Source organism: Rhamphochromis longiceps, linkage group LG7, assembly GCF_057381845.1.
Source record: "Rhamphochromis longiceps isolate RC_006_pf linkage group LG7, R_longiceps_female_GT1.1, whole genome shotgun sequence".
NCBI lineage: Eukaryota > Metazoa > Chordata > Actinopteri > Cichliformes > Cichlidae > Rhamphochromis > Rhamphochromis longiceps.
This window is the reverse complement of record NC_140563.1, coordinates 55369059-55391179: the sequence shown is the minus strand read 5'-3', so window position 1 is coordinate 55391179 and position 22121 is coordinate 55369059. Positions and strand designations below refer to the sequence as shown.

General features: G+C 41.3%; 1 protein-coding gene across 1 annotated transcript; it reads right to left on the bottom strand.

The window, feature by feature from the left end:
• Positions 1–510: 510 nt before the first annotated feature.
• pik3r1 (phosphoinositide-3-kinase, regulatory subunit 1 (alpha)) lies at positions 511–21142 on the bottom strand. The gene is made up of 15 exons (XM_085414407.1): positions 20900–21142; positions 19237–19868; positions 10794–10886; positions 10630–10704; positions 10297–10428; positions 9433–9634; positions 9034–9116; positions 4541–4742; positions 4265–4445; positions 4035–4160; positions 3808–3950; positions 3542–3718; positions 3353–3427; positions 3096–3266; positions 511–2944 (listed from the first exon to the last, which is right to left on the bottom strand). Exons 2-15 carry the CDS (start codon positions 19574–19576, stop codon positions 2755–2757), a joined length of 2190 nt encoding a protein of 729 aa, XP_085270533.1. The 5' UTR covers positions 19577–19868; positions 20900–21142; the 3' UTR covers positions 511–2754.
• Between the last annotated feature and the right edge of the window lie 979 nt (positions 21143–22121).

Genomic DNA, 22121 nt, shown 5'->3' with positions numbered 1-22121 from the left:
GTCCAGGGATCGAACCTGCGACTTTCCAGTTACAGATACGCTTCCCAACCCCCTGAGCCACGGTCGCCCATATACAAATGTTCCTTTACAGTTAAATGGCTTTCCTGCAGCAACTGCACCACTATTTGTTGAGGAATGTGTTTCTAGTAGTGGGAATTTCCATGTATGGATATGGCAAAGGATTTGTGATTTCCATGAATTTAAAGTTAATTGCTGTATTATCACAGACAGATGTGTAGATGTAATTGCCAACATTCAATAGTAGACCGACTTCATCTTGTTTTAACATCAGTTTACCAAATCTGCAGCACTAATCTCTGTTTTTGAAGCAACTGTTTCAGAGCAATAAGTTCATTGCAGTAATTGTAGTTGTCAACCATCCTCTTAAGCTACAGTTACTCTAGTTAAGAGAATAGAATCAGTTACATACTGTCGGTTTGGCCAAAACTGCCAACAGAGCAACACCACTAACATGAACTCATTTTACTCGTCAAAACAAAGCCATTGTTTCGTAAAAAGAAGAGTTTTATTTCATTTTTAACAAAGCCCAATACAGATTCAAAGCAAAACTGGGGAACACTGGCAATCTCAATCCAATCGTTTTTGGGACGCCAACACCAAAGAGGAGCTTCAAATAAAAAGGACAATAAAACAACAATACTACCCAGAAATGGGGTAAAGAAATAATGGTGCACATTGTCAGACTTAAGAAAAATTGACAAAGGGAATCAAAATGTTCATGCCAGCAGCTGCTGAGGATCTAAATGTCAAATATGAGACACCTGTTAACAGCTTTGGAGGAAGGGAGGGGAAGAAAAAAGGAAAAAAGACAACTCCTATAAATGTGTTACATTTAAAGTTGTGAATGAGTAATTTGGTCAAATGTGTTAAAACTAGTCTGTGTGTAAATAACGAAAATTGTGAATTAAAACTAAGCTTTCCTCTGTGGTTTGTACATGTAGACCGTTCCCAAGAGAACAAGTTGCGTCCAAGATGGGAATTAAAGTAAACTGTCACGCCAACAAAAAACGGGAAACTATCAAAATCAGATTCTGTTAATGTCTCTACAACTAGTTTTCTACAGATACGTTCAACAGGTTCACCTGACAGCTGTGATGACATGTTGAAGGGTTACAAAATATATTGTGAGTAATACAGTTTGTGATTTTTTACGTCATAGTTTACGTGGTCTGGCGCACTTGTATCGTAGACTTGTAAAAGCCAAATTTAGGGTGTGGGAATAGAGCACGTGGCTTTGTTTTCCTTCTTTTAGGGGTTATGAAATATTAGGTTACCGTCTGAAATGAGCCGATCCACCCATGTAAACACAGTGATTTTCTGATACAGAAAAAATAGTAAGTGTACAATGCATATTGATCTTTAATAGCAATATCCACCAGTTGAAAACACCAGTCTGCTTTGATATATTCTCATATGGGAACAAATATATTTTATAACAAAATAAATCTATACTGTTGTTTCTGTGATGGTAGATAAGGGTCGTACAATCCCATCAGCCTGACCTTCTTTGTCCATTTTAACAAAGAACTGCATGTAGGCTTAGCTCTGTCGGAAATAGTACTTGTGACTAAAGCAGCTCAAATACTCAAAAGGCTCTGCCTGAGAAGAAAAAATTAGTTTGAAGCCAAAAAAAAAAAAAAAAAGAAGAAGAAAAAAAAAAAACCTTTTCATCTGTATACCAGTTGTTAAAGTAATTTATAATAAAGTATGTTTCTATCATCTTCTAAAAATCATAAGCATTTTTTAAACTGTATCTTGGCATTTTGACAAAATATCCTCTTGGATATTTACACAGGAACAAAAAAATACTTTTCAAGCACTAAAACAAGCTTATATTGTGGGTTTGCAACAGAATAAAACAATTCTGAAATAAAAATGGAGAAAGGTTTGCATAGCAGATCAGGATACAACTAAAGAGGAACAAATCCTTTTTGGTACGAGTCATGACTGCACATTTTCACATATGTACATGAAAGAATAGTCCATTCATAGTTTCTCCCTGCCCACAGTTCAAATCAAGTTTACGTATGCACTGTAATGCTCATCAGTGAGAAGGCAGAGTGTGGGTACTTGTCCTCTCTGCTCTTCTAATAAAAGTCCATAGGAGTTTCTTTTGTGAAACTTTGTTTTGTTTTTTAAAAAGTGCCATTTTGCTACATTTGTCAGCTGATCCATGGTCTGCTACTGAACAGTTAATACAAGCAAAGTGTTACACAGCCCTCCAATATCACAGAGTTTCCTGATTCTATGAGATTTGGTCACATGGACAGTCTCTCACACACACACACACACACACACACGCGCGCACACACACACAGACACACACAACAGGGGAAGAAGGGGAAAAAGGAAAAACAAAATTTGTAGCCGGTGAGTTCTGTTGCGATTTGATAATCCAGCTGGTAAAGCTTTTGGGAACAGGGGGAAAAAACAAAACAAAAACAAGCACCATAAGGAGAAGGCCTCAAATGTCCTCCGCTGGGCGAGTTCAGCAGTGTTCGCTCGATTCTGTGCTCCCACAAAAAGCAGAAAGGGGAAAAAAAAAAAAATCTACATTCAGACTCGCCTCAGGCTCATGGTTTAGGCAAAGTCACTGAAATGTTTCAGGCTTTGTTGTGACTTTTCCTCCAACTTCAAGTCCAAGTCCGGCTATCGAAGCCTTAATCATGGTGGTCGAAACATGTCTCCAACTTCCATGGGGCCTTAATCGTCAATATGGATACGTCCGGGTCCTCATCGTCTCTGTTGAGCGTACACAGGGTACGCTAGTGTCACATTCAGAGAGTCATTGTGCTGGACCAAAGACGTGTGCTGGTAGTGAAGAACGAGTTCTTTTAATGAGTTGTACAGGTTATAAGGTTCAGCGAAGCCGTACCCTGTGGGGGTCTTGTTGATGACGCAGTGTTTCACCTCGCCGTCCACACTGCAAAGAGAGGACAGGAGTCACAACCTGCTGTGATGCTCTCCATCAACTTTAAAAGTAGTTCATTCAGTGGTGGCTGAAGCCGTAACAGCAGGAAGACATTTCAACACTAAAACTGCAATTCTTTGCTACGTAACAGCCAGATACGTACACCACACTGCAGGCGTAGCATCCCGCTTTGCTGCTGTCTCGAACCAGGAATGTTCCGTCTCTCTTGCCCTGGAGGATCGCCTCCGCCTGTAAGCGATTGATGTTGCCCAGCTTCCAGGTTCGCTCATCATGATGAGGAAGGTCTTCATCATCGTCCACCATAGAATATTGACTAAAAACACAAAACAAATATAAGTTGTCATGAAAAATGCACATTTTTTTGTCCAGCGAGTGGATGATTGACACTCGCTAACTTACTCTTCTGTGCTCTCGTTCTTGATTCCCAGCCACTCGTTGAGTTTTTTCTGCCTGACTCCCTTCTGGGTCAACCACCTACAAAGAGAAAAGTCATGGACATTAGAAAGCAGGACAGACCAATTTTGATTTCCCTCAGAGGGAAGACTAGTTTCCGATGTAGCCAGGATGCTGTTCAGGCGCTGCACTTACATGAGATACTGGTCTCTGGTCTTGCGGAGCTGGATGAGGTCAGGCTTGATGCTGTTCATCCTCTTGTCGATCTCCCTGTAGTCTGCTGCCTGTTTCTTCAAGTCTTCTTCCAGCCTGCGCTTGCTGTCTACTATTTCACTAATCCTCGATTTCAACTTCTCGTAATTTCCCATGATCCTGGAAGGAGAGGAAAAAAAGGATGAGTTCTGAGCAGAGCAAGCATTTCGTTATCAGCTGATGCACAACAAAGTGTGGTCTGCTCTTACCTCTGAATCTCTTTTTCATTGCCTTCTCTCCTGAATTTCTCAATATACTCCTTGCTGTAGCGCTCTTGTGTTTGGCATTGCTCCTCGAATATTTTGATAGTTTCATTGAAAGCCTCTATCGCCGTCCTTTTCATTTGGATTTCCTGCGAGCAGAAGCACAGTGTTAAGCACTTGACCTACAAACACTGCAGTAACACTCTTGATCCTAGGTGTGGGGTGGTACTCACTTGTGATGTTCTGGTGTACTCTTCATAGAGACGGTCGTACTCTTTGTTCTTTTCTTGGTATTGCTGGTGGTACTCGCAGAGCTTCCTGCCCACAGCTTCGATGTTGTCCTCTTTTACCACTTGATCCTGAAGAAAGAGTCATAGTCAAATACAGGAAAAAGTTGAGGTTCAACTGCTTTAAACACGCAGGTGTTTTAATTCTGCTGGGATGCATTGAGCTGCCACCTCACCTGCTGGTGTTTAGACACGGGGTACAGCAGCTTGACGTCTAGCTTGGGGTTGTACTGAGCCAGGGACTCGTTGCGATAGTGGTTGATGAGCTCGACGACTGAGTTGAAGGTTAGTGGATCAGAGAAGCCATATTTACCATCTCGATGGAATATCTTGATAAGCTTGTTGTTTCCTCCTTTCCTGTAGACGAAACAGCAGCGGCGGTTAAACCAACAGGTCACTAACTACAAATGGATAAACAGTCAATTTGAGGAAACAGAGGACAAGACACTTACCTCAAAGTCAGAGTGTAGTCTCCGTGCATTTTTGTAGAGGCGTCCCGCACCAAAAACGTACCATCTGCAGTGTCCCTCAGTTTCTCATTGACCTCCTCCCTTGAGATGTCTCCCCAGTACCATTCAGCATCTTGTAGCGCCATGTTGTTGTTCATACCGTTGTTAATCACAGATGTGGGCTTGGGTGGCTTTGGAGGTAGAGCTGCAGGAAAAGGCAGAGAACACAGAATGTAAATAAATCGACTACAACGCGATTAGGCTTATGAGTGTTTGTGTTAAAATAAAGCCGACTCAGAGCTCGAGATCTGGACATTTTAAGGCAGATTTTTAGGGGAACGCTTGCACTGCCTTTAAAATGTTTACTTGATCTTCTTGTAAATAATTAAAAATACAAAAAAAAAAAATTGCTCTTTGAATTTATTTAATATTTCAAAAGAATGAACCCTCATCTGGATAGGCACGTAGGCACACATGCTCGTTCGCATGCATCCTTTTCCATGAATTGGGTTGTGGGGAAAGGAAAAAAAAAAAGAAAAAAAAAAAAAAAGGCTTCCCATGTCTAACAGAGAGGCAGCATTGGTGAGGCAGTGGGAGGAGAACTGAAGCGTGAGTCAGGGAGAATGAATTTCATTCAAGAAATGGAGCCATCTATAAATATTTCCAGCTCCTAACGCAGCAGTGAAGCCTTTTTCATGCAGGAAAAAAAAAATGCAGAGAGAACAGCAGAAAAAGATGGCTGCACAACATTTTACAGTAAAATAGGACAGACTGAAATCCTAATGACCCTTTAAGCCTTTACCAGCAGGATAACCAGATTCTCTTCTACCATCAGTAAATCAATTAAACTCTTAAAGCTGGAGCTCACCGTGAAGCTACCAGTAGCAGAGATAAGGCAGTCGGCTATTTTTAAACCCCACAAATCTGCACTGCTGTTGTTCGCTGCCACTGCATTCACAACCCTCCTGCTGCAATGGACCTTGCAGAACTTTGCACGCTGAAACCACAAGCACTGTGCACACAGCTACAACCGTGACATAGATTTCAAATGTTTCCATTCTGCGCAAATGCAACCTACCAATCCGACCACAGCGCTTCTCTGCATACCGCCTGCCTTCCAACCTGATCACACTTTGTCTCCAGATTACTAGAAATTTCTAACTCGCGTGAAGAAACCAGGCTTCTAAAACCAGAGCCAAACACCTCCACAGACAGACAACTTGCGCTGATCCAATCTCGCCTCTGCTCCACACAAATACTTTATTACAGCCACTTAAACACGTACTTGAAAAGCCATTAAGGGCAGCTTGCTCAGTAACGTGTTACATCACTTACCACAGCCAATCACACAGGGGGTCTGTCACCAACCGCTCCTGCATCTTTCATTTCCTGTGAGCGATGAGGTCATTGTAAAAGTGTCGCCTTTTTAGAACTCTAAATAGATAACTGAAACGACTGCGTCTCTGCATCAACCAGCACTGCGTCCCGGTGTGCATCCATCTGCGAAAGCAAGCGCGCCGCATCTCTCTGCTAGCAGAGGAGAGAGAAAGGACCTGCTCCCTGTTCCATGCTTCTCCTCTGTCATCCTCTCGCTCTCTGTTCAGCTTGTCCACTTGCTCCCCTGCAGGTTACTCGGCCCCTCCTCCCCGCGAGTGTCGTGCGGACATTTAGTCCGTCCCACTGCTGGCACTCGTAAAGCCTACTCTGCTGCAGCAGCACGTACGCAGCTAAATTATAATGCCTGGCCCGGTCAGCGGCACCCAGAGCTCCAAAATACGTCTATAATCCCACAGCGTGACGCTCAGCACGACAGGGATAGCTCCCTTGATTTCCTGAGTGAAATTAAAATAGCCCCAGTTCTTGGTAAAGGTAGAAGATTCAAGTGAAAGCAATCGTTGTCCTTAGTTCAATTGAGGGACAGTTGGTGGAAATTTTAGACGCTTAAGTTATATAGTTCACATCAACTACAAATGAGGAAAAAAAAGAACAGGTTTTAATGTTTGAGTAAGACCTAAGTGAACAAACCTGTTCCACCGCACTTGGATAGAAAAAAAAAATACAACAGTGGATTTAAAAAGACTTTAACATCAACTAGCCATTGTCCACCATAGCTATAAACTACTTAAATGTTCAAGAGCCTCTTTTGTCTGATCTTAATGCAGAGGTTCATGCGCACTCAAGTATGGCCCATAACTCATAAGCATGAGCAGTTGCCCGAGGCAAGTTTGCTGCTAGCAAAGATTGAAGTCTTACTAAAACACAAACCTATTATTCCTGTTCTGTCTTTTCTAAGCTGTGACATTTGTGTCTTAATCTTACGCACGAGGCCCATTTCGTTATAGCCTGAAGGCAAACGCAGCAGAACACACAATGTTCCACTTTTGACACCTTTATAAGACAAGACCTGAAACATCAAACTTACGTTGCAAGTTGTGCATGTCTCGAGGAATCAGTTCTCTCTTCTTTGCAGCTTCTCTTTTATTCCCAAACAATAAAGTAAATCCAACAGAGTTAGTTTCAAGTCCTTCTGTAAAGCTCCATTTCATAGTTTAGACCAGTGAGTACATGGACGTGGTCTGTTTTAATTCTTAAAAGGTCACGGCTTTGTGTGCCTCTTAATGAAATCCAGGTAATCCGCTCGACGTGAAGCAGGTGCCGCATGCAACTGTCTCACTGACTGACTGCTCAGTTCCTGCTGAAGGTGCGGTAAAGGGCTGAGTCTCTCTGTCTTTCCCTTTCTGAGCCCTGTGAGGCGGAGGCCTGCTCACGTGTAGTCACAAAGTTAATGATTAGCAGGAGCCGCTCCAGTGTCGATGCAGCCTGTTCTGAAAGCAGCCACTTGTGCCAGCTGCGTTGGTTTGTGTGTCTCTCTATGCTCTTTGGTCACTCCCTCTTTCTGTTTGTAAAGGCGGAGGCTTGGGGGTGGGGAAGGAGGGGGGCAGTCTTATGATTAACTTGCAAAGTTTCAAATATTTGCTGAGTTGAGCACTTTGAGACAGGGAGGACATGTGGACATCCACTGAAGGGGGAGGCAAGTGGCCCTAGAACTACAAGCAGCCCTGAGTTAACAAGAAGTGCTCTGTGGAGCAGGCCGACTTTCCAGCCAACCAAATCTAAGTGGGCCTTTTGTCGCTTACTTAAAATAGGAACGCAGTAACTGGGAGGCACACACACACACACACACACACACACGCATACAGGTCATTCACAGAAATGCATGCATGTTCCGTACATGTGTGTTTAGAAATTAGGTTATTTACCCGTACTATTTGCATTAGACAGGTGACTGAAACCAGTCTGGCCCGACTAAACATTGCCATGTGTTACACTGGGTACAGTCTTTATGGGTATGTGCAGAACCAACAAAAAGCATTTCAGGGTTTCTCTCTTGCCTGCCCGACCATTCAGTCAGCCATCCATCAAGCCTACAGCCAAAGAGCTCCCTGCAGGTGCAAATCACTGACAGCTGAGAGCAGACCATGCACAGGAGCGTTATAAATAGTCCTAACAGGTAATAAAAAGTTTAAGCAGCCACAGTCAGTGCTGGGCCTGCCAATGACACCGCTCCCAACTAGAGCTGTAAAAACAGAACTGCCATGCAATGCTCTGCTGTCTCAAATCACCAGACCAGCTTTGTCTGTATGCAGTCCACTGCAGTAACACGAACAAAATCAGACTTGCACGAATCTGTCATCTATACCGTTGGAGGCACATGCTACATAACAGCAAAAGCCAGAGTAGAGACGAAAAAAATTAAAAATGTGCTCCAAGAACCACCCAGAATCTTACTGAAGATTTTACATCACATGCAAATTCCCCAATGTTCATATTCATGAGGCTGACAAAAATAAAGCTAGACAGAGAAATACTGTTCTAACACAAGTTGCTACTTTGTAGTCATTAAATTCCAGTGAGAACCTTTTACATAATACATAATACCATTTCATTGCATATAAAAAAAATTAAAAAAAAAAACATTCATCTGCAACATGGAAATATGCTAGTTCAGAAAGAAAACTTTTCATGCTTTACAAACTGAGAAGACCTAATTCAAACCACTCCACAAAGACTCAACTAAGAACACTTGTTTCTACTAATAAGCACATGCTAAAAAAAAAAAATCAACTCGCTTTAGCGCCATAATATGAGTAACTTTCCAATCACTGGGTACTTTGTGGTTCCCTACAACTGCAGCAGCACTAAGTCTCGACCCTCCTCTTCAAGCTATTAATAGCTCAGGTCTCAGTCAGTGCTGTGCACAGTCAATGCAGAGCAAATTTATGTTCTCCTTTCAATGTAAATCCTGCACAAGTTCCTTACAGCTTTCAGTTAGATCAGTAATGCAAAGCACAACATCCTTTCCATCTACTTTTCCTTTTTAACTGAATGCATTTTTTTTAACCGTTTACTTTCATGCCCTGAGCACCCACAGTAGTAGGAACAGCAGTAGTTTTGTGATGGGTGAAAAATCGAGCGAAAATACAGCAGTCAATTACCTGGTGCAGCTTGACTGTCACTCCACTCACTGGTCACCAGAACCTCAATGATCTTGATGTGAGAATCCAGACTGGGTTCACAACTGTGAGGGGGACAAAAAAGCAAGGTAAACAAAGTTTGTTTCAGAGCCAAGGTGACAGTCACTGCTGCTCTGTGCGGTTTTCAATCAGATAGCAATTCAGGCTTAGCTACTTTAATTGTGCCGCACAGCTGGTAAGCAAAAAAGCTCCAACCTACATCCGTGTACAGCTAAAACACATGAATGTGTGATACACTGCAGTGCGTGTCTTGCCATTTCTTGACTAAGCCTGCATGCTTATCTGTCTGCTGACTGAGTGCCTATCTTTTACAAACCAAAATATGCAGTGCAGCATAAGCCTTACACTCCCAATACCCACCTGGTGGCCTGTTGTCTGAAAAACACAGGGCTGAAGATCTCGCCCAGCGATCTGGCACTGAGCAGGTTCTTGGAACCGTTTTGGCACACTCTAGCAAAATGCCTTAGCAGACAGTGGAGAGTCAGCCAGTACTGGGGAGGACGGCCTGGGGCGCTAGCAAAGCGACGTAGTAGCTGGGCACATTCCTCAGGATTCACCACCTCTGTTGAAGATGAGAATAGCCAAAACGTTCAGGAAGACAGGAGATAAAGTGCCCTACTTTAAAGTCTTCTGCAGTTGAAAAGCAGCACAAAATGAAAGCTCTCTTTACACAGTAAAGAAATGGAAAAAGGAGTCATGTGCAATAAAGACTTGGAAACCGCAGAGACACTGTGTGGTTGACAATGAGCATAAGGTACACTGGCAGGTGATTGGCTGCTCAGAGATGCTAGAGATAAACTTTCAGGCTTGTTTTAGTTCCTATTAACCGCAGATATCCTGTTTCTGGCCATGTGACAGCAAGAGAATGCATAACACTGAGAATTTCTTCTTTTCCCCTCTGCTTGCAACAGACAGCAAGACTAAGGTTAAGGAAATGTGCTAAAATACACAATTAGAAATAAATACATAGATTTCTATTTCTTATTTTCTTAAAGGACCCATAGATGTTTTAGAAAATAAAAGCTAATTTTACACAAACAAAAAACAAAGAAAAAAGAAGTCCTCAGACACAATGGGTACTGATGAGGTCTTGTGGTTTAGTGTTCATGAGTACATGATGTTCAGCAGCAGGGCACGAGTACATTACGTCAGCACTTCTCTTTAGGCCAACCTGTACAATCAACAAATGACCACTGAAACTGTGAGGGAACCTTCTGTTCTCACCTTTAGCACTGTGAACCATCTGAGCATATATTGCAGTGGGAATGATGGGTTGGGGAAGATCCTGCAAGTACCTACGCAGACCGTCACACAGGACTGGAAGCTCCAGGTGATCCAAGTCTGCAGATGGGGGGTCTGAAATGCAGAACGGCACAAAGACGCACGCTTGAACTCACTTCAGTAAAGTTAGGTTTAACTATAGCACAGACTCTTCTGGGCCAACAGACTCTTATGCACACACTTAGAAACCTTTTTTTATGCACCCCACTCATTTTTTCCACTCAGACTTCCTCTTCATATAGGCTTATAAAACACATGATAAAAAGAGCTACTTACCACAATCAAAATACTGCCTGACTTCAAGTCCAGCACCAGCGTTAAATGTTCTATATAATGTGGGGTTATCCAGACCTACAAAATAATTAACGAAACATACTGTAGAAACATAACATGCCAAATAAATGCCAACAAAAATATGAAATTGATTCAGTCAAGCTCACCTTTCCTCTCAATTGCTTCAAGCAGTTTGATCAAAATGGGTGGAGCAATCTCTGGAAGGGAAAACTGCTCCGTCAAGTCGGGCAAGAAGAAACCTAAAGATCGTTAAAAAAAATAAAATAAAATATTTTTTAAATAAATAAAACAAGCAATTTCAGTTTGTGTAAACGGAGTGAAAATCCTCCCACCAAGGCTTAGTACAAATCCAGCGTCATACCTGTGAACCAAATTACTCAGTCCAATAAATATGCTGGCACCACACAATTTGCTAATAACAGTTGAATAATTCCATTTTAGCACCCCTGCCCTTCCCAAAACACAAAAGCCAGCAAAGCAAGAAGAGAAAATGTTTCTACATCCAACCTATGCTTTCCAAATCAAACAACAACACAATCACGACCAAGACAATCAGTTGCCCTATGCTGTTGGCTGTTTGCAAAACAGACACGGCTTTAAGGGGATTTCACTAAGCTCATTTCTTCGAGGTGAGTGCTGACAATGGCTGGTTTTACTTTCAAAACTGAGTCCCACACAGCAGAATTTAGTTACACTTTTTGGAGATTGTTCTATTTTTTACTCTTATGCTACTGTACCACAACGAATTCCCTTTGTAAGATCAAAAAAGTATCTATAGTTTATGTGTAACTAAATAAAGATAACTGGCCAGTCAGTTAAATACAGTTAATCCTGTGATGACTGTTCATGTGACCTTAAATGGTAAGGGGCTGCCATTCATCTGAACCAGCAAAGACTCATTAGATTCTTGACTCCTCAGAACTTCAAAGGAAGCAGGTACAAGACCAATGAAGTGGCTTCAAAAGTAAAATGTGAGTATTTATAAAAGGCTGTTTCAACAGGAGGTACTGAGCACTGAAGTTAAGGTTTGGCAGACCAAGGAACTAAGCAAATATCCTGTGATATGAGGTAAGCCAGGTCTGACTTTTTTTTTTTTTTTTTTTACTTATTTTTCCTTCAGAACTTTGCACCCAGGTGTGGACATGAAAGCAGGAGGGGAGTTGGCAAATCTAAATAAAATCTTCGCCAAGGCATATTTTGAAAAGGCTTTTTTCCTGAAAGGCTCAACTGTTCAACATCAGGTCTGCAGTTTCAAAATGCTGCAAAACTATGAATGGGACCCTTTCTCTTAACATTATTTTTTCTTTCCACCTAAAAGTGATTACTTTTTTGAATCAGGCATTAAAGGCCAAGTACTGGTGTGGCTAATACATAGACGCATAGGGGTTATTGAAAAGCTACCCTTTTGCATGAAAGAGGGTTCAGTCAGTTAAATAATAAATTCTGAACCACATTCTCTGGCTAGGGCAGGACCCAGGCTGCCTTGTTGTGTGTCAAGTACATGTATTAGTAAAGCCTTTCAAACCAGAGAACACACAAAAATCCACTTTGGACAACTGGTCATCTGGAAGATGTTATTGGAAATACAAACTGAAAGGGAATGGAGGGGGGAGGAAGATTTCTCAGAAGTTGGTGTTCCATCTCAGACTTTGCAAAGTTTCCTGAAATAGAGATCGAGACATGCAGTGCAGCCATCACACACCTTGGAAATGTAATCTTTCTCCCAGACAAGATATCCAACACGATCTTCCTTCTACAGCCAAAAGGTTTTCTGAGAAACCAAATTCACAACCTGAAGTTAAATTTAGAACACTGACCCACCCGTTGTCACAATGTTCAAAAAGCACATGACAGCACGATGCCTGGAATTTTTAAACAATAAATCACAAATATGTGTAAGGAACAAGCAAATTTTCACACATTTACTTAGATTAAAAAACACTCAACACTTGAAAATGATTAATACATTGATATACAAACAGCTGCTCGTACTTCTGCACAGCTTGGAAACAAACCAAAAAACAAGGAGAATCTTCCAAGTGATCCTCCAGCCTATTTATTCCTACCACAGTCAGCCTCTGAGGGACACGGGTCAGGAAGGATATAGAGTTGCTTCTTGGTACTGTCGACAATGTGATAGTTTCGGCACCAATGGAATTGTATCAAGTAGCCGAAGAAATATGGCGGAAATGCCACAAGGTATCAGTGATGATTTCTGAGATGCCTTGGCATGAGATCAAGGCTCAACGTGCCCATACAGGCCAAACCACAGAAACATAAAGGGGAAAGGAAAAGAAAGAAGAAGAAACCTATAATTGATGTGTTCATGGAAGGCAAATTAATTCTAGAAAAACTTTGTAAAAATTGGTAATAAGTAAAAATTAGCTACAGTAAAAGCTATCCAATTCTTTTCTACTGCACATAGGTATACCTAACTGTGATAATGGCACAAGGTGAATGCAGGTTCTGCAAAACTCCTTACTGCAGCTTATGCAAACTGAATCTCCAACTCTCTCTGGAAAGGTAATTTTAATTCTATTAAACAAACAGGGCCCTCTATGTTTTACAGTAGCATTACGGCACTATTAACACAATGTGCTGGCATTTTGCTCCATTTACAACAGCTGACAGGCTACACTTCCTCAGACTCTCTCCAAGACTTGAATAGAAGCTGGTTTCTGTGGTAACTAGGGTATGGAGACAGAGGCCCCTTGGACGTGCCTCTACACGTCTGCATGTTTGGCAGACCTCATGATATCCCCCAAGGCCTCAGCCCGTCAGTAGTCAGTTAGACAACCGCAGGTTGAGGAAGTCGATGCAGCTGCCACTGGTTCTGCTGTGGTGTGGGGAACAATCTGTCCGGCTCAAACGGCACATCTGAGCCGAAAGGACTGTGGGCAGAACAGAGCTGGGGCACTACCAGTGCACTAAAGATAGCGCTCACTTTGGATAAATTTAGAAGGCTGGAAAAAAGGTCTAGCCAAGGCACATTGGTGATAGATCACCACCTAACACATTTTAAAGTAAAAATTGTGCAAAATGTACAAAAAAAATTTCAAAGTTGTTTGTCTCTACAGTAGCATTTAGTAAGACTAGGTGCAGCTAGTTTATAGTATTACCAAAACCTAAAACCTTTGCAATGCCAAATTCTCTGGATTTTCTGTTGGCATGGGCAGCACTAACATGTCTGAGCATGACTGTGCTGAATAGTGAAGCCCTGAGCTGAATTAGGAAAAAGGGCAGGCAATGTCTCCTCCTGCAGGCTGGGAGATGAAGTGCAAAAGCAAAGTAACAGCCAATGAGGAGACTGTTGCTACAGCTTGGCAATTAACCCTATGAAGCACAGAGCATCAGTGAATCGCAAAAGTAATGCAAGCAGCCAGTTTCCCAATGTGAGATCAAATTTAAGAACCAATGAAGCCTCTCACATCAAATTAAAATAAACCAACTCCAAATCTGATAACTTAAATGGCTTGAGCACAATTGTACAACCTGCACTACTGCCTCACTTTAAATTATAAAGTAAAAGGATGATTAAACAGTGTCTTCATTCAAAGATTAGCCACTTTCAATGTGAACTAGCTTGTAATAGTGCACGGATTTATTAAAACCACAGCTAAAGTATATTATTTAATTTGAGAATATATTTAAGTTATCAAAAGGTCAAATCAGAACAGGACTAAAACTTTTTATTTTTGTTTGTTCTGATTTGTTCTGATGCAAAAAGCCAAATGTCACCAGGGACCATAACAATCATAATCAAATTATTTTTGTTGGTTGGCAAATGACTTATTCAAGAACTTCACCAAGTTGGGCTTGAGCATTTCCAAGAAGAGATCATCTTAGCCTTGCACCTCTAATAGTATGAAAGTGGGGCATATCATGATGGCTGCTTAACCGCAATAGTTTTGAGATATGCAACTGCAAAGGCTCTTTTTCTGATGACACATTAAGAGGCACAGGGGGGAAAACACAAATATAGCAATTCTTGCCTTAACAGAAGTGACCAGGACTTTTGATGCAAAACAATGCAAACAAACTTCCAGGACAGATATAACTGAATGGAGGAGATGATTTATTGTGTCCACTCCTTAATGCAATGCAACATCTCCAGTGCACAAGAGCTGCCCGCACACCACACACATAACTTTCCTGGCACCAATGAAATTGTGTTACTCTCCAATCTCACCTTTGTTTAATTGCACAGAGTCTGTCTGCTCCTCCCTGCCTTATTTGCTTGCTCCATTTCTTAATCCTGCTAGCAGACATGCTCCGACTCCCGTAAAGAAGATTTGGCAATTCAGACTTCAGCCTCTGAACGGCCTCATGCAATGAAACAGTTATGCACACAAGTCTCACTTGCTTAAACACACAATTTTTTTTTTTAATGAATCTGTTATTTTTTAGTCCTAGTCTTTTTCCCTGTCATATACTGAGCAGCAGTAGAGTTGTCCCCTTAACTGTAGTGTCTATAACCTCAGTCTGACATTCTCTGAGGCAGACAGAAGGGGAAAAATAAATAAATAATTGTCATGTCTGGCACATCCACACAGATTAAGAACAGGTCAACCCCCCCCCCACACACACACACACACACACACACACACACACGTGTCACTGTTATTTAAAGCAGTTTAACAGTTTTAAGCAATGCTTAAAGTTCCTCTTAATTTTACATTTTAAACCGACCAGAGGAAAACTTAAATGCAAACAGTTATTGAAGCTACTACATTATTTGTCTCTGCATCATATCAGTTTACAATACAAACCACCCATGGAGAAGGCTACAAGAAAAAAATTAATTGATGAACACTAGATGGGAAAGGGTAGCCGGTTAATACAGACTAAACTTTAAAATGAAAAATGAAGGGACTGCTCAAAAGTAAACTGATAACAAATGGAAAAACTAAAAATGTGAGAGGAAAAACAACTTTGTCATCTTAGGTTTGAATCGGGATGCTAAAACAAACAAAAAACTAACAAATCGCCTTTCTTTAAGGACAGTCAAAACTAAATTTTATTATATCTGCAATTTAATGATGTGGATGCAAATTTCCTTTGTCACGTGGGCTGCTTTAAACACACTGCATGTGACAAGGCTCCCCTCCCCATTCTGGAAACTATGACAAGTCATAATATATTTAAATCCAGCTCAAGTCTGAGATTCACAGGCACTGAATTTGTCAATGACACGCTTCTCACCTCTGACTAAAGCTTTTTTTTTCCTCTCCTCTCAACAGCTTCTAAACATACTAATATTCCACCTAGTACAAAAGTCAAATACATTTCCTTTTGCCAGCAGCTTGTCCACTCATAACAATGACAGCACAGAGCAATCGCTAGGGTGCTATTCATCATCCACCCATTTGTTGTATAGCTGTATTGTGCGTCGAGATACAGCAATCAGCACTTAGCACAATACAGATTCATCACAAAGGTACAAATCAGTCCACTATGCAGTCTGTACGTACCCCCGACTACCAAATTCCTGGCCCCAGCTGCCTTTAGTCCCACAGAGGAACACTACATCAGAGGAAACTATCACACGATAAACTTCTGCTGTGCTTATTCTGCTGCTGACTTGGATGGATTTAACGAACTGTGACTGTGCTCTGGACAAATGAAAAGAGTATACCAATTTGAAACCTACGCCAAAGCCATTACATGTATAATTTAAGAGAAAAGTGAGCTCTTAGCAAAGGGGGGGGGGAGCAAAAAAAAAAAAAAAAAAAAAAAAAAAAAAAATGACACTACCAACAGAAAGTGTATTCAATCCAGCAGATGTCAGCCTGAGTGCTAAAGAGGCCCCGAGAAGGAGAGCTGCATTATCTCAAACTCCAGCTATGCAGAGTGCTCTCCCTGAAACGTCTCCTCTGTACAGGCTGCACTCAGCCTTCCAGTAGCCAGCACAGATGCTCCATTAAGTACATCCATTACTAGTTATAAAATCCACATTTCATTTTTTGGTAACCAAAAAAAGTCTGCATACACACCAGGAGGCATATTTAGCAGAAAGCTATAAAACATTTCACTGCATTTTTTTTTGGGATAAATACTGCGTACTATAATGTCGTGCACATGAAAACTTCAAACATACTGATAAGGCTCAGACAAGCAGGGGAACACAGCCTGCCATCAAATATATCCTTAAACAAGACCGAGCGTGTAGGCTGTACCTAGTGATAGCGTGCAGAGCAACAACCGGTTATTCATACTTATCTAACGTTTTGGGAAAAGAGGGGGGAAAAATGCTGATGCTGGCCAACAGATGGGAGGAGAAAAATAAAGTAATTACACACTGAAAACACAGAACTGAAAACACAGAGGTTAATATTAGGCCATAACATAGTCACTGTCTAAACAAATTTAACATGCAACGTGCTTGTTGGGCATCAGGAATTACACAATTGGCTACAGACTAAAAGTAGCTGCTTGTATTTTTTCTTTTAGTACTATGACTCAGTTAGCTTATTCGAAATTCCACCTCAATTACTTCTTTTTCACCATTAAAAGCAACATACTAGACGTGAAAGGTGTGAGAAGTTTTTAAACTTGGAGAATTTCAGTTTGGGAACCAACTGTGGATTTTTTAAATTAAATCAAATAAGCAAATTGAGCTCTGAGCTGGTTATTTGCTTTCCAAGTTCTTCTGCTTGGCAGCACCACACATGTATATTCAGTTAACTGAGAGGCCTAGTAAAAGGAGCAACACTTTAATGTTGTTGTTTTTTAAAGAAAGGCTGAATGCTGGAATGAGGACTAATAGTTTCCCAGCCCAGCCCTTTAGTCTCTCTCTTTCCCTCTCCACATCTGCTGCACTCATGTAAACCCCCCCTGTGGCTAAGGGAGGAGAGGCCCCTTTCCAAGCCCTCCATTCTCCACCCTTTTCCTGGGACCAGAGCTGATGGTAGGAGCTATCAAAACATTAAAAAAAAAAAAAAAGGAAAAAAAGGAGGAAGAAGGAGAAAAAAAAATCTGGAGTAGGAGGAAGGGAGCAGGATCCCTTGGTGGTGGGCAATAAATCACAAACACTCCGAGCAGAAGACCCTCTTCAAAGCCCCCTTGAGCATGCAGATCCCAAGCTCCTCCCAAAGCCTGCAACCTACCCCAATCCCAGCTGCAGCCCCTCTGCCAAGCCCCCAGCTCCACTTCAGCCCTGATCCTCATGCACCCATCCTGAAACTAGCACAGGGACTCTCTTCCCCTTTCACCCACAACTCTGGGCCCTTTCTCTCTCTCCCCCCCCCACCCAGGACACAGCAACTTTTCTTCTCTCAGTGCTACATTCACACTTGGCAGTGCTGCCACTCAACCACAACACATCCATTCAACATATGCCCCTTTTTTAACAAAAAAAAAAAAAAAAAAAAAAAACACAGCTCCTCATTCGCACTGTAGACCACAGCAAAGAATTTCACAACAGCACCACAAATGGCCTAAAAACTAGAAACCTGGCGACTACAGCTGCTCTTTAGGTGAGCAAAAAGCTTCAAGTGCACATTAACAAGCCACAGAGTCTTTAAAAAGACGAGTTTTAACTGCAGTTCATAGTTGCGGCCTGAGCTGTAACACTGACTCACATTTCAAAGGGTCATTTTGAACTGCAAACATCTCGAAATAATTTTTTTTTTTTACCCACCAAAAGAAAAAAATTAAATTAAAAAATTAAAAAAAAAATAATAATAATAATATGGAGACACCCCCCCCCCACCACCACCAAAATATTTCAGCTATAACTTAGATATTCTGTGATGTTAGTAATATGTGATTGATATTTTTACAGATTTAACAAGGTGTTTAAAAAAAAAGACCAGAAAATTATTGGTTACATTACTTTTTTTTTTAAGCAAATTATAGTTTAAATGATGACACAATCGATCAGTTTTGCTTGAGCTAGCTTAACTGCCCCCCTGCTACCAGTGTATACATTGAGCTACACAGGTACGAGAATTGCATTCCCTTAAGATGCAGTTTGAGGACAAAGATGGATGATCTCGGCTGGTAACATATGGCTTGCAGAAAATGCTCTGGTGTACTATATCCAGCATAAACACCAGAGCCCGTGTCCTCTGGGACTGAGCATGGTTCACATTCAGTGCAGCTGTACCGCACCAGGCAGAGTTGTTAAACAAAACCCTGTTTTGCAGCATCAGCATCCTGCTGATAACAGATTCACAACTCTGACTTGCTAAGGTTTTACTTTAACACTTAACTAGTTGTCTGTGTCAGTGGACTACCAGAGAATGCACAAAGCGACATAAAAGGGTTTTTTGTTTGTTTTTTTTTTGGGGGGGGGGGGGGGGGGTTAATATTGCTAACATCAGTTTACACCCTCAGGATTTTAATACATTCAAATTGTCACAATTAATAATAATGTTAAGACAGATTATGAAAACTGTTGTAGCTTAAACTAGCAAGTTATACAGATAGCTCATGCATTTGTCCCCTTTTTCGTACAGAAATCACACTGCCGTGTATTATGCTGGTAATCCAGGAAAAAAAAAAAACCTTCAGAACTTTGAGATAAAGGAGAACACCCATGAATTTGATACCAATAAACATGGTTTAACAGCTCTTGTTTAAACTCACCTTGTTCTGAGTCCGAGTCCATCTCTGACTTGAAGGAGGAGGCTGGAGCTACAGGTAAGGGTCTCAGGGGCCTTGGCTTGGGTGTAGGGGGAGAGATCCATTTCTTCCCAATGTACTCTACATAGGTGCCAGGAAAGTCCCCTTTTTCCTGAGTGGTCTCGTTAAAGCCTGGCAACCAGCCAATCTCATCTGGCCGCTGCTCCAGGCCATCGGTGACCCCAAGAGCCACCAGCTCTCCTTTGCTTACCAACAATATATCCCCAACATGCAGATCAATGTCCTCCTCCCTCTCTTTTTTATAATCATAAAGTGCTCTGTACTGATACCCTTCAGCACTCATGTTTGTGTGTTTAATGTTCACTTGTAAAGATGAGTCTGAACCAGTCTTGTTATTTTTAAGGGTTTTTTCTGAGTAACTTAAGCCCAGCTACTCATTTGCTGGTTAAAATGGCTGTTGTTCCAACAAAGCTACAATTTATGATTTTACAGTGAAAACAGTCTCTAGCTTGTCTTCATTCTTTCACAGTTCCCGTCTCTCGCGAATAATTTGCAGCTCTCTTGGTGTGTTGCCTCGCAGTATGTACCCATCAGTAAATGGCCTGCAGCCGTGATCTTGATAATGCTGCCCAGACCTGTAAGATGAGAGGAAAGAGCATTTACAACAGGCAGCACAAGACTATGATGGGCTCCTTACAATGCCCAATGTGAATGAAATGGGTTATGCCAAGATTTTACAATATAAATACTGTAGAAGTCTGCAACTTCTCACAGTAGGCCCACAGTATACAGTAAATACATTTAAAATGTACACTTTTATAATGATACGCCATAATGCATTTGTGGCCCTACTTTGTCACATGGCTTCCAAATCATGTCTGCAACAGTTTTAATGTGTGCCATCACTGACCCACTCAGTATTTTTTTTTCTTAAATCAGCTGCCAACAAAATAACTATTAAAAAGTAAATAATTTACTGAAGAGCAGACTCCATATTGATGACAGTGTAGTTTTATTGGAACATTACAGTTTCTGGCACACTGAAATCGACTTCTCTGCTGCCCTGCCAACATATAGTGGGCTAGCGTTAGCATTATACTTGACAGCTTTATTCTAATGCCGACAGAGTTATATAAATAAACATCACCCTTATTCATAGGTTTAGAGTTGTAAAACGCGCAGGGAGCGAATTTGTGCGTTTAAAAACGTATGCATGGGTCCAGTTTATTCTGCTGGCGGCTTTACAGCCCTGCGGTGCAACTTTACAGCCGCTGCAAAAATGTCGGGGGAGTAGTCAGCTAAGTTAGCTAGCCAACATCAGCCTGCTGCTAAACTAAACCACCACCTAATTAGCTATCAGCTAGAGGAAAACAGGATAAGGGTTTACTAAACGTCTCTATTTAAAACCAGAATCAGATAGCTTAGGCTATTAGCAAGGTTAGAGTTGTAACGAAAAAGTTAGCAGAACAGGGAATTGGGAAAAAAAATAAAACTTCAATGAAAAAAAGGAGTGCATGTTAAACCGAGGATGATGATGAGTCGCTTTAAGTAGTTTTAAATAACTCAACAAAATTTAAGTACTTAACAAGAACACGCTTTAATTGTAACTTCATAAGAAATAAATTCTTTGTAGCGAGGTTAAAAACACTGGAGAGCAATAACTTACTCGTACACGGATCCGCAGACGAATGCAACGAGCCCTCTTTCTTCCACACTAAAACACTTCCAATTCGTTATTAAGCTTTAGATCTGCGATGTGCGAAGATTTAATTGCAGCCGTTGGTGGATCTCTTACGCGCACGGTTGAAAAAGAAAAACTCTCGGCTCGACTTTAAATCCGATTTAATGAGAAGAACAAAATGTTACGACCTACACCCTGCCGACGTGACGGAACAGCTTCACCATCCAGAACAAATGTTCCCTTGAACGTCGCCTCTACGACCAACAAGGGGGCAAGCACAGAGCGGCATCTCATTGGTCCATCTTTCTGTCAATCAAAAACGCCTCATAATCTATCCAATCGTATTCCTGTTGTGGTGGGCACTCCCCTCTCCGTGTACTCTTGCAACTTGAAACACCTGTGGAAATTACATAACTTTTGCACGCAGTCCTGCCATTACCTATGTTCTGTTGGCTGGTGAAATTAAACATCTAGCATATTTTTTCCAGAGCTGTATGATTTTAAATCATGCACACTAAAACAGTGTGAAACTAAAGCATAAAAGAGCAAAAATATATTGGGCTGGCCATATTCTTTATTGGCTTATTTTTTAATCCACATCTTGAACCTGAAAACTGAAATCCACTGAAAGATATAATTGGTATATGGTAGAGTTAAACTTGGTGTTTCGTCACCATAGTTTCACTTTTTTGTTTCTATAAATCATGATATCTCCTCAGAATGGAAGGTCCCATAATCTCAGTCACCATTAGAAACACATGACTGTGAATGTGGGTGGCCTAATTATGACAGGGAAAGAAATCCCTTATCAAGCATAAACCCTACTGTCCCGATTGCGCTAAAAAGAGACTGTAAGCAGCTTTGTGCAGGGCTAGGTGCCTGTAAGTGTTTCCACTGTCACACAGACATCAGGGGCCATGACCATTCAGAAAAGAGGAAGTAGTGTAGAAATCAGGAGTTGATGGTGTTGAAACTAACAGTAACTCGGAACTTCAAGCTGCTGATTGACATCTTTTTGACATCTTTCCTTGAGTCATATTAACATGCAAAAACAAGCTTTAAAAGTACAAAATTTCAGTCCACTATTACAACACTAACAGGAAATGTAGCTTTCTTCCTTTTCAATGCAAAAGTAACTAACCTGTGTCCACTGAATATTAAAGATGGGTTTTATATTTCTGCTGCAGATGACAGAAATGAATATTTG

Coding starts and splice junctions, on each gene's coding strand:
- pik3r1 (XM_085414407.1), bottom strand. CDS start 19,576: ATGAGTGCTGAAGGGTATCAGTACAGAGCACTTTATGATTATAAAAAA. Junction 9,635..10,296: donor GATGGTTCACAGTGCTAAAG/GTGAGAACAGAA, acceptor CATCTTCAACAG/AGGTGGTGAATCCTGAGGAA. Junction 9,117..9,432: donor TTCAGACAACAGGCCACCAG/GTGGGTATTGGG, acceptor TCCCCCTCACAG/TTGTGAACCCAGTCTGGATT.